Genomic DNA, 16,374 nt, shown 5'->3' with positions numbered 1-16,374 from the left:
TCCAGGCATCCAAAGGATGAGTGTATTGAATTGGAGCCAGGGGAAAAGTACCACATAAGTGGAGCTGGCCAGTTACTGTAACTCTACATAAATAAGGGTAAGGACTGCAGGAATGAGCGTAATAGTTATAGGAGGTTTAAGTTTACTTAGTGTATCAGGAAAAGTTTATGGGACTGATAGAAGAAACTGAGGTAAAGATCAATGAGGGAAAAGGAAGATTAAGGAAAGGAAAAGACTGCATGAATTAAATTTATGCTATGATATGACAATGATAAAAAAAAAAAGAGGAAAGGGTATGCAGCTTTCATGGACTTTGAGAAAAAATATTACAGGATTGATATGAAAGCCCTTTGAAATGTTTTAAAAATTTCTGCAGTAGAAGGGCAGATGTTAGAAAGAATTAAAGTTTTTATAGGGAGGCAAGTGTTTGTGTAATGAAGGGTTTGAGAAAATTTCTAATATAGGAAAACAAGTGGGACTGGGATGAATAATATTTGTTCTCTATGGCTGTTTAATATTCTTAGAGAAAGCTGTACGAGGAAAACAAAAGCTAATACAAGAAATTCTGGTGGAGTACTGAAAATGAGGTAAAGAGGCCGTAGTAGCAAATCTGTTGGCAGAGGAAAGGGAGCTCCAGAGAGCGATGGATTCATTCTATAGTGTATGAAAGAGATGGAAGCTGAAAGTAAAGAGCGAAAAAAGATGATGGTTAAGAGAGGAGGGAAACAGATCTGTGATTTCAGGATATTTCACAGGATAAGTGTGTCAGCTATAAGGTGTGAAGTGGTTATAGAGAGAGAATGGAAGTGAAAAAGCCTAAATACCTGGAGAAAGTGTTAAGCACGCTTCACACGAGCAACATTTGCCTTTGTTCTGGCATCTTATGGTCCTGTGTTCCTGGATACTTATTTTACCACCAAGCATATGTACATATAATCCCTAGACTTTGTTCCTGGGATGGTAAGTCACCCCAAGTCCCCATGACAGCCAGTATTTTACAAGCACACCATGATAAGCCACACATAACCTTTCATCAACCAAGAAGGCATGCAAGGCCTCACTCAGCAGCAGTGGGAAAATATTTTTTGCTTGCCATGTGCTTGATGTGAGAGTGGGATGAAGAACTCTGGCTCTCAAGAATGCTGCATACATGTCTACTTGTACTAGTTTATTATTAAACTAAACTGGTTGTATACAGATGTGCATGTCTCTTTTCATAATATGCACTAGAGAAACATTGTGAAAGCAGCCTTTCCTCCAGTCAAACTGACCATTGTAGGATACCGAGTCCTCAGTTCCTGAGCCACATCAGAGAACAACTTGACTCAATGCTTGTGTTTTGTGTAGTCTGTATCTCTGGGATTCCACAGGCTTCTGTGCATCTTATTATTGCATTTCTAAGCCACAACAACTTGCAAGACATTATTTCTTATTACAATTTAACTAGACAAGGCCAAAGAGTTCCTAGGAACACAAAGATTACTATATGGGCTGTCACATGAGAACATTAAGTTTGTTGGTGAAAGGTGTGGCAAAACTGTACTGCAGGAACAAAAGTTGTTGGAAAAACTGCTTGCATGAACTGGTTTTTATGAAGGTCTTGAAAGGAGAAGACTGCAGGACAGAGGAAGAATAAGATAAAGAAGCACATGTGTGAAAGAGGTGTTATTAGAAGCTAAACATTAGGAATGTTCAGAGAGGGAGAGATGCAAAAAAGATAGATAGTGAGAAATGTCCAAGATAAGAATATAGAATGTCAATGAGTCATGAAACTAACAATATCATATAGTATCTTATAAAGCAAAAAGAAGTAATGCCTGCCAGATGCCACTCCAAACACACACACACACATACAAACACACATGTACATTTTCAGTTTGTCGACTGCCTAAAGAATAAACCGTTTATTATTATTATTATTATTATTATTATTATTACATCTCCTGACCTCCAGAGGATCAAGACATGTGTGCTGGGGCTCCTCATAGCAGCCACATGTCAGAATGTGATCCAACCCCCCTCCCTGTCCTTACCCAGCCCCATCCTTCAGTGACAAGTGGAAGTTCACCAAAATTATAGACAAATTATAAACAATATTTGGGCACTGAATGAAAAGCAGTGAATTCACATGTATCAGATAACTTTGATAAAGCTGGATCATGAGTGGAGTGGGTACACAGGGCCGGTGTGAGCCATAAAGGTGGATGTAGCCAACAGCTATCATGCTAATCTTCATTGGATAGGGTGTCCCTTAGCACAGGGACTCTACCACTCTACACCATTCCCACCACCTCCCTGTGGCCTAGGCTGTGACCTGACCCTTGCCTATCCACCACCCTAATCAGCTGCCTCAACCCTTACACTCCCCCTGGCAGCCACCTGACACCACACACAACACCCAACTTGTGAGGCTGTGATTCCCATCCATGTCTCATTATCCACCCATTGCCGCACACAAGCTGCCCAGTCTTGGGTGTGCCCCCAATATCCAGGGTTTTCCTCCCTTTCAGTTTTTATTGTGAAACACTTCCACTTGTCACTATAATCCCCCACACTCTGTAATAACTAAGAACCTTTGAATATTAATATGTATATTTTCAGCTTACAGCTGCAACATTAATAAATAATTAATTATCATTATTATTACATGCACACATATACTGTATATACCTTCATAAATCCATCTACAAGAAAAATCCACCACAAACATACCAAAACACTATAAAGAGTAAGGAGTAATACCAAAACACTATAAAGAGTGAAGAGTCAAGAAAATTTAAAACACTACAAAGGTAGTGTCACCTCCCCCTCAGACTGGCTTCTCAAGGAAGTCATAAATACTCAAGGCTAAGGAGATCAGTAAGTGAGCAAGGTATAAAGAGAAAGAAGTGAAAGTTATAAGGAAGAAGTAGGAGACCAATTTCTCCAGTTTCCTCCTAATAGCCTTCATGTTCATTCCTCTCCTCTGCTTTTTCCTTTCCTTGCCGAATACTTCATATTTGGCTAAATGTCATCATTGAGGGAGGTGTGTGTCAAAAGAGAGAGAGAGAGAGAGAGAGAGAGAGAGAGAGAGAGAGAGAGAGAGAGAGAGAGAGAGAGAGAGAGAGAGAGAGAGAGAGAGAGAGAGAGAGAGAGAGAGAGAGAGAGAGAGAGAGAGAGAGAGAGAGAGAGAGAGAGAGAGAGAAAGGAAAAACATCAGTCATCACACTTACCAAGGTCACCACTGGTCACTGCCTCTGCCAGCTTAGGGTTGTTGTACTTGAGGAGTGCCAGCTGTTCAGGGTTGGCCAATAGCACGTCTCGGATCACAGCTGGGTCATCATCTGCAGGATGTCTGACTGCTGTTATTGAGCTTAAACACATTCATTTAACCTGGTGACCTGAGTTACAGGCATTCATTTGATCTAGAGACCAGGGGCATCCTTATGAGGAATTATGATTAGAGCAGATTGCATCCTGGGATTCAGAGATCTAAGACATCCTAACAACAGCAAATGACTCAAGATGTTGGTCTGTGAGCACTTATTAAGGTAATATGCTACACATAACAAGTGTTTGATTTGGATAAAATCAAATATCTCTAATAATAATAATAATAATAATAATAATAATAATAATAATAATAATAATAATAATAATAATAATAATAATAAAAAGCATGAAAGTATTGAGGAGAATTATGATTAATAATTCTGTACTGACTGAAAAGCAACAATGAATACATTCATATAAGTGAGCACATCTTGTTTTGTCTCTAATATACTCTATTTAAATGCAAGAAATCTATGTACTACATAACAGACTGAAAAAGCTAACATTCACTGTCTGACCAGACCTGACCATGGCCTGTGGAGATAGCGCTGCACAGCCTATACGTATTGCCAAGTAGAGTGAAAGATTTACAACATTGCCGTTCCATCATCAGATTGAAAGCCATTAAAAAAAAAAACATGCATTCATATACAGGCAAGGCCATATGCAGTGGCAAGTGTTGCAAAGCATCAACATTTTGATCAAGATATTTCATCTCTACTGGCTGGCAGGAACATGTTTTTAAAAAATTACCTTTTTGGCAACTTTTCCACTCACTGGTCCATCAGCTAGGCTATGAAGATTAACAATCAGTGATCTATGTGTCGTGGGTGATAATATTTGTCCAAGGTCAGTGCAAGCACAATTTCTCAAAATCTGAGCAATATTTTGTGCATCTTGTGTTCACTCACTGTGGCATGTAAGCCACAAATCACAAAAGACAAAAGTGGTCATATTTGCACCTACCTAAGGTAGGATTTGCCACAAATGCTATTCAGAAACTGACTGGTGTGCCTCAACATACTGTTGAATGCTGGCTGCAGCATTGCCAGGCCACCAAAGATGACACAACACTGGCCCACTTATCAAAATCTGGTCAGCCTAAAAAAAGTGCATAAAGGACTTTAATTGTATTGAAGTGTGAGTTGAATATCAGACCTGTATGTAAAGCACATGAGTTAAAAGAAAATTATCCAGATCTGCTGGGCAATGTGTCTTGAAGGACAGTGTCATGTTATTGTCAGAAAGACCTTGATCTACCTTCCTGCACTGTTGCTAGGAAACCTTTGCTCACTCCGCAGCATATTGCAAACAGGCTTAGTTTAACCATGAAATATATTCCGTGGTCCATAGAGAAAATACGTTCCATACTGTGGAGTGATGAAAATGTTTTCTCAGTATTTGGGACACAGTTTGCAAGAGTGTGTAGGCCAAAAGGATCTGACTGGTACAATCCAAAATACAGGGGGATCACATGTTACATCGTCCTCAACCTATGGCGTTTCATGGTTACATCGCCATCTCCCATAAATTTATGAATACGTTGTCATGTGGCACTATATGAGGACAGCTTTGTTTACATTCATCAGTTGTATGCCATATTGGATTGTGCTACATTCACTTTCTTTCATTTGTGTTGTCTTTTTGGAAACTTTTTGCCCTTTGTTATGGCTCCCAAACTTAACTCAGACTCTTCTGATGGCAGTACTTCAAAGCCATCTCCATGGAAGTGAAATTAGATATAATAAAACGCTCGGAAAAGGGCGAAACACCAATAAACACTGGACAGCTGCTTGGCTTAAGTCACATGACTGTCTCAGCAATCATTGGGGAGAAAAAGCATATACTTGAACATGTGAAAGGATCTGCTCCTATGAAATCAACTGTGATTACAAAACAGCATAGTGGTCTCATTATTGAGATAGAAAGATTATTGGTGCTTTGGCTGTAAGACCAGCATCAACAGCATATCCCACTGAGACTTATGTTGATTCAAGAGAAAGCTAAGATTGTTTGAAACCATTTGAGAGGGTAGGTAAATGACATAGGTGTTTATGAGTTCTGACTTACAGTGAAAATCAAGTTATGTCACATTGTAGGAACGGAATTCCGAAGTAACTCGAGGACCCCTGTACACTGTAAAAACAACAATCATCGTGATTCATTTATGGTTTAGGGAGAATTTACATACCATGGCATTGATAATTTGGTCTTTTTTTGAAAAGGGAGAATCAGTGAACAGTGAACAGTACTTAAAACTGTTATACAGGGTGTAACACGAGTTTCTGCAAATACTGAAAGAGGTGAAAGAACGTGTAATTCTAAGTACAAAATGTTCTATACACATATGCATTTTAAGGTTTTGTTTACTTGTCAGAGGAGTTGAAAATGTATGGGTGTACTATGTGTGTAGCTGAGGTGACGGACAGATAGTTGCATTGTCACAGCCTCGGAGGTGCCACTTGCTCAAATTATGAATGGTTTTATCTTATTTTTTGCAGGCTGTGGAATATTACAGTATCTTTTAACAAGACAAATGGTATTAAAAAAGCATGTAATTTACCAACAACATTATTGCGATGATCAAAAGTACTCCTGTAAAATGCTACGTGGCATCATCAAAGTGAGGGAGGAGGGGGTAGCAAGTCCGAGTGACCTTGAGAACAGCTGAATGATGACGCTACATAGCTTTTTACAGAAATACTTTTTAATCACCAAAAAAATAATATTGTCGTGTAATGCTTATCAGTAAATTACATGCTTTTTAACACCATTTGTCTTGTTATAAGATACTGTAATATTCCACAGCCTGCAAAAAAATAAGACTAAACCATTTGTAATTTGAGCAAGTGGCACCTCTGAGGCTGCAACAATGCAACTGTCTGTCCATCACCTCATAGCTACACACATAGTACACCCATGAGTCCCATACATTTTCAACTCCTCTGTTCTTTCACCTCTTTCAGCATTTGCAGAGACTCACGTTTCTGTATAACAATTTAGAGGAGTATTATGAGAAGTGCAAGGCAGGCTGTATCATGCAGGGTGGGTCTCCCTACCACATGAACAAGTAAGTAAAGGAGTGATTTGAGAATTGTGGGTTACGTTACATCAAGGATTGGCCTGCCAACAGTCCTGATCTTAATCCTATCGAGAGTTTGTGGTCTTTTCTGAAAAATGAGATCAGGAAGGACACTAGTTCACTGCTGAAACTGAAAGCTACATTGCAAAAAGTGTGGGAAAGTCTTCCAAAAGATAAATTGCAAGGCCTAGTTGACTCAGTTCTTCATCTTCTACAAGAAGTTATAAAGAAGGAGGGAAATACAACATGATATTGACATTGTGGTATGTGAAATACATTTTATCATTTTATTACTGATAGGATGGTTACCTCAAACTGCTGTCATTATTATTGTCTACAATCCTCCACTTTTTATGGCCTTGCCTGTACGAGTATACAACATATAATTTTGGAATAATTAAGGCAAAATAAAGTGGCTAAAGATGCTAGTTGAACGTTTGTTTTTGGAATGATGAAGTGTCAACACAATGTTGATGATGCCAAACTAGTTGAATTCACAGTATCACCAACAAAAATAACCAACACATTTGGAGAAAATTGTCCTGTATGATGCCACCTTTACTAACATTCATTTAATTTGCTGACATAATCTACAGGCAGGCACTTCATCTATTGAACTGACTTGATGAAAGACCAAGCTAATTTGACTCCTTCCATTATTATTTTGATTTATACCTAATTTGTGGATACTCTTTGAACCTGGTGACCTGATTTATTGACATTTATGTGACATTCACTAATTACTGGCCACATGGAAGAGGAAGTAGACACCTGCCGAAACGATAATTACTCCCAGTGAGGTCTAAAGCACTGTTCAGGGGGTGCTGTGAACTTATCATTAAACCCAGCTGTGACTTCACTGAACATTTCCCTTTGTGTCTCACAACACAAGGGGCAGTCACAGCCACAATAGGAGGGACCCCATCAGGTCCATAAGCCTTCTGAGGATTTAGGCCAGCAAAGGCATTGAAAACATCATTGTGTATAATTTAATAGGTGGCATGAAGTAGTCAGAGGGTGGAGGAGAGGGAGGAACAAGCCCAGAATCGTCCAAGGTAGAGTTTTTAGCAAAGGTTTGAGCGAAGAGTTCAGCTTTAGAAATAGATGTGATAGCAGTGGTGCGATCTGGTTGAAATAAAGGAGGGAAAGAAGAAGCAAAGTTATTGGAGATATTTTGGCTAGATGCCAGAAGTCACGAGGGGAGTTAGATCTTGAAAGGTTTTGACATTTTCTGTTAATGAAGGAGTTTTTGGCCCACAAAAAGGAGTTTTTGGCCCACAAAAGGTACTTAAGCCTTCCATCACCAGAATCTCATGCATTTTATACAGACGTACCTCGGTACTCGACCATAATCCGTTCTGAGGTGGTGGTCGAGCACCGATTTGTTCGAACACCGAAACCAATTTTCCCATAAGAAATAATGGAAAGTATTTTAATCCGTTCTTACCATTAAGAAAAATACCTAAAATATTATAATACCTAAAATATTATACTGCGACGCGAGGTCGGACACTCGTACACCACTTTCATATTTTGCTATAATTTCCTTCTTCAGTTCAATAGTGGTCCTCACTGTTTTCCTCTTTGCCTTCCCCTTATCACTGTCTTTCTTTGGACCCATTATTAAGGGCTAGAGCAACACGAAAAAGTTTAAATCTGGGAAGAAATACTCGAACAAACTGCGTACGTCTTACTCCGCTGGCGGTCTGAGTCGAACTGACGCTTACTCGCTGGCCGAGAAGGGCCGAGGAGCGCGTTCGGGTCGACTCGGCTAGTCGAGTACCGAAAATCTGTTCGAGGTCCGATGCATTTTCTACTCGAATTTTTTGGTCGAGCACCGATTTGGTCGAGTATAGAGGCGGTCGAGTACCGAGGTACGACTGTATTTCTGCTTGGAAGCATGCCAAGTCTGTTCTCCAACTAGCCAAAAACTCCTTCATTAACAGAAAATGTCAAAACCTTTCAAGATCTAACTCCCCTCATGACTTCTGGCATCTAGCCAAAATATCTCCAATAACTTTGCTTCTTCTTCTTTCCCTCCTTTATTTCAACCAGATGGCACCACTGCTATCACATCTATTTCTAAAGCTGAACTCTTCACTCAAACCTTTGCTAAAAACTCTACCTTGGACGATTCTGGGCTTGTTCCTCCCTCTCCTCCACCCTCTGACTACTTCATGCCACCTATTAAAATTCTTCACAATGATATTTTCCATGCCCTCGCTGGCCTAAACCCTCGGAAAACTTACGGACCTGATGGGGTCCCTCCTATTGTTCTCCGAAACTGTGCCTCCATGGTTGCACCTTGCCTAGTCAAATTCTTTCAGCTCTGTCTGTCAACATCTACCTTTCCTTCTTGCTGGAAGTTTGCCTACATTCAACCTGTTCCTAAAAAGGGTGACCGTTCTAATCCCTCAAACTACTGTCCTATTGCTTTAATTTCCTGCCTATCTAAAATTTTTGAATCTATCCTCAACAGGAAGATTCTTAAACATCTATCACTTCACAACCTTCTATCTAATCGCCAGTATGGGTTCCGTAAAGGCCGCTCTACTGGTGATCTTTTGGCTTTCCTTACTGGGTCTCGGTCATACTCTTTTAGAGATTTTGGTGAAACTTTTGCTGCTGCCTTGGACATATCAAAAGCTTTTGAAAGAGTCTGGCACAAAGCTTTGATTTCCAAACTACCCTCCTGCAAATTCTATCCTTCTCTCTGTAACTTCATCTCAAGTTTCCTTTCTGACCATTCTATTGCTGCTGTGGTAGACGGTCACTGTTCTTCTCCTAAATCTATTAACAGTGGTGTTCCTCAGGGTTCTGTCCTGTCACCCACTCTCTTCTTGTTATTCATTAATGATCTTCTAAACCAAACTTCTTGTCCTATCCACTCCTACGCTGATGATACCACCCTGCACTTTTCCACGTCTTTTCATAGACGTCCAACCCTTCAGGAGGTAAACATTTCACGCAGGGAAACCACAGAATGCTTGACTTCTGATCTTTCTAAAATTTCTGATTGGAGCAGAGCAAACTTGGTATTGTTCAATACCTCAAAAACTCAATTCCTCCATCTACCAACTCGACACAACCTTCCAGACAACTATCCCCTCTTCTTCAATGACACTCAACTGTCCCCCTCTCCTACACTAAACATCCTTGGTCTGTCCTTTACTTATAATCTGAACTGGAAACTTCACATCTCATCTCTAGCTAAAACAGCTTCTATGAAGTTAGGCGTTCTGAGACGTCTCCACCAGTTTTTCTCACCCCTCCCCAGCTGCTAACTCTGTACAAGGGCCTTATCTGTCCATGTATGGAGTATGCTTCACATGTCTGGGGGGGGTGTTCCACTCATACTGCTCTTCTAGACAGGGTGGAATCAAAAGCTTTTCATCTCATCAACTCCTCTCCTCTAACTGACTGTCTTCAGCCCCTCTCTCTCACCAACGCAATGTTGCATATCTAGCCGTCTTCAACCACTATTTTCATGCTAACTGCATGCCTCCCCTCCTCCTGCGGCCTCGCTGCACAAGACTTTCTTCTTTCTCTTACCCCTATTCTGTCCACCTCTATAATGCAAGAGTTAACCGGTATTCTTAATCATTCATCCCTTTCTCTGGTAAACTCTGGAACTCCCTGCCTGCTTCTGTATTTCCAGCTTCCTGTGACTTGAATTCCTTCAAGAGGGAGGGTTCAAGACACTTATTCATCAATTTTTGACCACTGCTTTGACCCTTTTATGGGACTGGCATTTCAGTGGGCATTTTTTTTATTTTATTTTTTGTTGCCCTTGGCCAGTGTCCTTCCTACATAAAAAAAAAATAAATAAATAAAAAAAAAAAAAAAAATCAAATGTGAATAGACACGCAACTGTTAAATTATTATGGACTAACCATTCAACTCAATATTAATATGATTTGGTCCATCAAGCCTTTTAGTGACTTCTTACAACACAAAGGGAATATAATGACAGTATTCTTAACCCCTGCCATAGCTGTGCTATGTCAAAGCTCCTGGAAGGCAGTGAGGTGGTCCATAGGAATATCTCTTTCCACCAAGAACAAATGGGGCTAAGGGTAAGAATGTGTCCATAAATGTGTGGTGCATAGCTGTGCTATGCCAAAGGTCCTGGGGTGCAGTGAGGTGATCCACAAGACTCTTTCCACCAAGGACCAATGGAGCTAAGAGTAAGAATGTGTCCATGAGTGTGTGGTGGTTTGTCTGAGCTGTCCCATATGGGACTACTAGCCTGGTAAAGATAGATTGAGAGATGTAAGCTGTTGACATTTGGTCAAATAATCTTAGTGATATAAAAAATGAAATCAAGATAAGAGGTGATATCAGAGATAATAAATTTATTGGGCTGCTCCTGCTCTTTCCTCCTCACTGCTTCCTCCATCCAAGCACCACCACCTCATTTTTCAGTATCTCTCATGATGCCTCCCTGAGTTGTCATCTTTTCATCTGCATTCATTGACTTACTAATCATAAAAATCATCAAAAATATCACCAAGAAAATCCTCTATTCTCATGAGTGTTACAAATATTGTACTTCATTTCTTAAAACTATCATTGATGGCATGACCAATAATAATAATAATAATAATAATAATAATAATAATAATAATAATAATAATAATAATAATAATAATAATAACAACAACAACAACAACAACAACAACAACATAATAACAACAGTCAGAGTAAAAACATCACACAAGAAATAATAAATAATACAAAGCTTACAGCAGCAATATTAACCAAACTTTTTTTTTAAATGTAACACCACTAACAAAATATTTCAAAGATAACTAAATAATACATTAAAAAGGCTAATTTCAAGCACTCTTCAGTAATTCTACAGAGCAAGGGATAGGATGGATGCAGGAGGGAGCAAAAATAAATAAATAAATAAATAAATAAATAAATAAATAAATAAATAAATAAATAATTAAATATATAAATAAATAAGAAAATAATTAATCAATCAAGACAAACCCAAACAATGGGAGCAAATATAACAAAAGGAAGCTACAAACAATTTGGCAGCACTCACATAGCAACAAATCAGCAGCACTACACACACACACACACACACACACACACACACACACACACACTAACACACAAATTAGTAGTTACCTACAGCTCATCTTCAACACTCTCCATCTCTCATCAGCTGACCAACTTCTCTTAATTTCTTAAGAGAAAAGGGCATTTCTAAGCTAAACATAACAGTCTGATAATCTCCCAAGCAACTTCCCAGTTGATGCTGTCTGTGATCTGAAGATAAAAACCTAGACATTTTAAAGAGATACTCCAGATACACTTGAACATACTTGGAAAGGCCTATGGAGTGCAGTCCATAGACACTACCCGGCATTTGCTGGGGTCTCAGGATGTGAGGTGTGGGGTATGGAACAGTCTTATTATGAAGAGGCAAGGATAAATCAGTGTATGCTGTTGGGTCTTGCTGTGGATGTGCATGGCCAGTTGTGGTGTGCCTGGACTCCTGAAGTGTAGGGGTGTAGTTTGATGTGTGACGAGACTGTCCCTTTCCACTAGGGAATCATAAGGCTAAGAGTGTGAATAATGTGTAGGTGAATCTGTGGTGCCTTGTCTAGGCCACCCCATGTGGGATTGCTAATCTGGTAAAGATATAGATAGATAGATATATTATTATTATTATTATTATTATTATTATTATTATTATTATTATTACTATTATTATTATTATTATTATTATTATTTTGCCACACCTGGAGTAGATAAAGTGTGTGAAGAGAGCACTGAATGAGAGAGAGAAATGATTGTGCAGCAAGCAAAAGTAATTGTGTGACAGAGAAGAATGGAGAGCAACAATGGTGAGTGTATGAAAATTATGCTGTTTTGTTGATCCCTATGGGGAGGGATGCATTTAACAGCAGCTGCTTCTTGTGTGTATATTGAAAATTTTCACTCTAATAATTTCTCACTTGCCTAGCCCCCATGTATAGATAATCAATGCATATTCTATAGGCATTTCTATCACTTGAGGTCTAATATAAATATCACCATGATATCAAAAGATGAGAATACAACCCAACGCCATCTTGAATCCCACCATTGACTGTCGATGCTGCATCCTTTGTGCCTAGGAAACAAGCTAGCATCCAAGACTAAGACAGCAGTGTCAGAGAGTGGGACAGGAAGGCTGACTGTGCTAGTGCTAATGCAATACCCACTTTACTCTGGAAATGCTCTTATCATTAAGCTATCAAGAGAGGAGGAAGCATTGAACCAATCAAGAGACATGGCTAGCTTGTGCAAATGTAGGTGGAGTGTGTTTAAAGATGGACAGCTTCAGTCACACACACACACACACACACACACACACACACACACACACACACACACACACACATGCCTTTCTGCTCCCACCTGCACCACCTAGCCCCATCTCCCTCAAATCCAGGTTGGCTGCCCCCTCACCATCCTGACTGGAAGTGGGTGGCGCTGCAGCCCGGGCACCAGCACCCAGAGTGGGACTGGTGGCGGTGGTGTTGGTGCTAGTGCTATTACCACCCCGCTGAAGGTGTCTGGGCAGCTGAATGCTTGAAAAATCTATCTGACCAACAGCTGCAACAAAGAATTATTCAAACTTGGAAGATCACTTAAGGTTTTGAGGACATAGTTAATATATATATATATATATATATATATATATATATATATATATATATATATATATATATATATATATATATATATATATATATATATATATATATATATATATATATATATATACGAGTATATGTATGTATGTATGTATGTATGCATGTATATATATATATATATATATATATATATATATATATATATATATATATATATATATATATATATATATATATATATATATATATATATATATATATACATACATACATACATATATATATATATATATATATATATATATATATATATATATATATATATATATATATATATATATATATATATATATATATATATATATATATATGGCAACAAATACATATATATCAACTAAAGTATTCACTTCTGTAAGCTATTTTTTTCCATAAAATTTACCTGAATTCCTTACTGAAAAATTTCTGGATTGTGACACTACTTTGCACTACAGCTTTTTTTGCAATTATTTATACAGGTATAATAATGCTCTGCATGATTTAACTTTAACATTCTCATATAATAATGTAAACAAGCTCTTTTTGTATATGAGGCATCTAGAGCCAAAGTAATAAGTATGCCATTTTGACAGATTTCAGTTATGGGTTCACTGAGAGAGACCTAATTCTCCTCTCAAAGACAATACTGGGTGTCTGGCAAAAAGTGACTACACTCAAACATCAGTACTATGGACCTCGCTTTAACAGATTTCGGAAGCAGCGGACAAAATCTGGAGGAGCTGACTCAATTTGAAAGTCCCATGTGCTATGGATGTTGTGGGCAACACTGAACACGAGCCATAATTCGAAAACTGACCGCTTGTTGCAGGCGGTCAGTTTGTTTACATCAGTGTAATAACACTTTTAGCTCATTGCTCCATCGTTTTTACCCTTTTTATGTGCTGTGATTGAATTATCACAATTTTCTATAACCATACCATCTGGAGGAAAAGTAGAAAAGACAACCAGTGAGTGACCTTGACCCAATGCCCTCCTGCCCCTTCTCTCTCTCTCTCTCTCTCTCTCTCTCTCTCTCTCTCTCTCTCTCTCTCTCTCTCTCTCTGTGTGTGTGTGTATTTACCTAGTTGTATTTACCTAGTTGTATAGTACAGGGTCCGAGCCAAAGCTCAATTAGTTCTGTCTCCATACCCGAATTTGTCCAATTTCTCTTTAAACATGTGCACATGTGTGTGTGTGTGTGTGTGTGTGTGTGTGTGTGTGTGTGTGTGTGTGTGTTAGCTTATCTGAGAGAGAGAGAGAGCAGTGTGACCCTGGCCACTGGCAAGGTCACCCACTGGCTGTCACACAGCCACAATTCATATCTCTCTCTCTCTCTCTCTCTCTCTCTCTCTCTCTCTCTCTCTCTCTCTCTCTCTCTCTCTCTCTCTCTCTCTCTCTCTCACTTTAAACACTTTAAACACTTTATTATGTTTGTCTGTAGTACATATATAAGCTTAAGGTACAATTAATTGAAAGACAAACAGCCCCTTATGAAGCACAAGCTTTTTGGGCACACTTAATATCTACTTAATACTGAAATGTAAAACAACACTAAACTAAAAATCTAATTGAAGAAAATGTAAAAAAAAATAAATAAATAGCAATAACAAAAGATTTAGGGATAAATGGCTTTGCAAGAACAGGAAGGAAAGGAGAAAAATCATAATTATACATGAGAAATAGAGAAAATTGAAGTGGAATCTGATTATAAACAAGCAAATATTTGTTTTGAGAATAATTAAACAAACAGAAATAAATATGTATATATACTAGAGGATATAAACTATTTTAGTTACAGAGGATATGAACTATTTGGTTACAATACCAAGAAACAAAATAATTGATATTGATAAAAATTGATTGAAGTACAAGATGTGTCAGTATTGAGACAATAAATATTCTTTTAGTTTTCTCTTAAAGATATTTACGCTTAATGAATTTTTTATATGTGACAGGGTGCTATTCCATATTTTGGGACCTTTATACATTAGAGAGTGTTGGTAGAGAGTTAAGGTATGATGGGGAATCTGTAGAGAATGCCTGTAGCGTGTGGAGTGGTTATGAGTTAGGGTCAGGGTATTGTTGTTGTTGGAATTTATCAATTTGAACATGTATGATGCAATAGAGAAGTTTGATAAGTCAGAGAGTTGAAGGATTTTCATAGATTTAAAGAGTGGAGGTGTGTGTTGGAGGAAGTCACTATTAGTCATGATTCTAATAATTTTCTTGTGGAGGATGTTTAGATTTTGTAGATGACATGGGTAGGTAGTGGACCAAATTGGATTACAGTAGGTTAAGTGTGGGTATATATGGGCATAATACATGATTTTCATAATTTCCACTGGAACAAAGTTTTGTATTTTCAGCAATAGAGCTATTGATCTAGATAATTTTAGGCAAAGGTTTGATATGTGATATTTAAAGGTAAGATTATTGTCAAATGTGACTCCAAGAAATTTTGTCTTAGAAACTTGCGTGATATCTTTATCTAATATGGTAAGTCTAGGTAAGGGTTGGTATTTGGTGGTGGTATTTGTAAATAACACGTAGAAAGTTTTAGCTGTGTTAATTGTTAGGCGATTTGCAAGACACCATTCAGAAAAGGCAGATAATTCTAGGTTGGCTCTGTAGATTAGGTCAGTGGGATTATCACCAATCATGTACAAGGTGGAGTCATCAGCAAACTGTATAGTGTTGAAAGCAGTAGAGGCATTGCTGATATCGTTGATATATATCAGGAAAAGAATAGGGCCTAAGATGCTACCTTGTGGCACGCCAAGATGTATAGGTTTGATGGTTGATTTAGAGTTACTGTAGGATGTAAAATGAGATTGGCCAGTTAAATATGATTTGAACCAATTTTCCACACAACCGCGAATACCATAGTGACGTAATTTGTCTATTAGAATGTTTGGGTCAACTGTGTCAAAAGCTTTGCTGAAATCAATGAAAATGGATATTATAGACTTATGTTTATTCAAGGCATCGTGTAGGTCAGAGGTAAACACATTTATAGCGTCAAAAGTATTTAGTCCGGGGCGGAAACCAAATTGCCTATTATTTAAGAGTTTTTGTGAATTGAGGTAGTTCATGAGGAAGTTCTTCATAATGATTTCAAATATTTTAGAGAACACTGGTAAAATAGAGATTGGTCGGTAGTTTGAGATATTAGTTTTACTTCCCGATTTATGGATAGGGATAATTTTTGCCAGCTTGAATCTATTAGGGAAAACTCCATCTTTTATTGAATCATTGAATAATTTTGAGAGTGGCTCTGCTAGAAGA

The 16,374-nt window shown here is 38.2% G+C and overlaps 1 protein-coding gene across 4 annotated transcripts in view; it reads right to left on the bottom strand.

Annotated features, from left to right (window-relative positions):
- LOC135113204 (protein DDI1 homolog 2-like) overlaps positions 1-16,374 on the bottom strand; it is a 123,891-nt gene that overhangs the window by 54,862 nt on the left and 52,655 nt on the right. For 2 of the 4 annotated variants that reach the window (XM_064028345.1, XM_064028342.1), the window contains exons 4-5: positions 12,815-13,012; positions 3,213-3,323 (exon numbers count right to left, since the gene is read on the bottom strand). In XM_064028345.1, coding sequence (XP_063884415.1) covers positions 3,213-3,323; positions 12,815-13,012 — 309 coding nt within the window. The remainder of the gene's footprint in view (positions 1-3,212; positions 3,324-12,814; positions 13,013-16,374) is intronic. The other 2 variants (XM_064028343.1, XM_064028344.1) reach the window with 2 other exon arrangements.

Source organism: Scylla paramamosain, chromosome 25 (assembly GCF_035594125.1).
Source record: "Scylla paramamosain isolate STU-SP2022 chromosome 25, ASM3559412v1, whole genome shotgun sequence".
Taxonomy (NCBI): Eukaryota; Metazoa; Arthropoda; class Malacostraca; order Decapoda; family Portunidae; genus Scylla; species Scylla paramamosain.
Note: the sequence above shows the minus strand (reverse complement) of the source record. Positions and strands in the feature narration are given on the sequence as shown.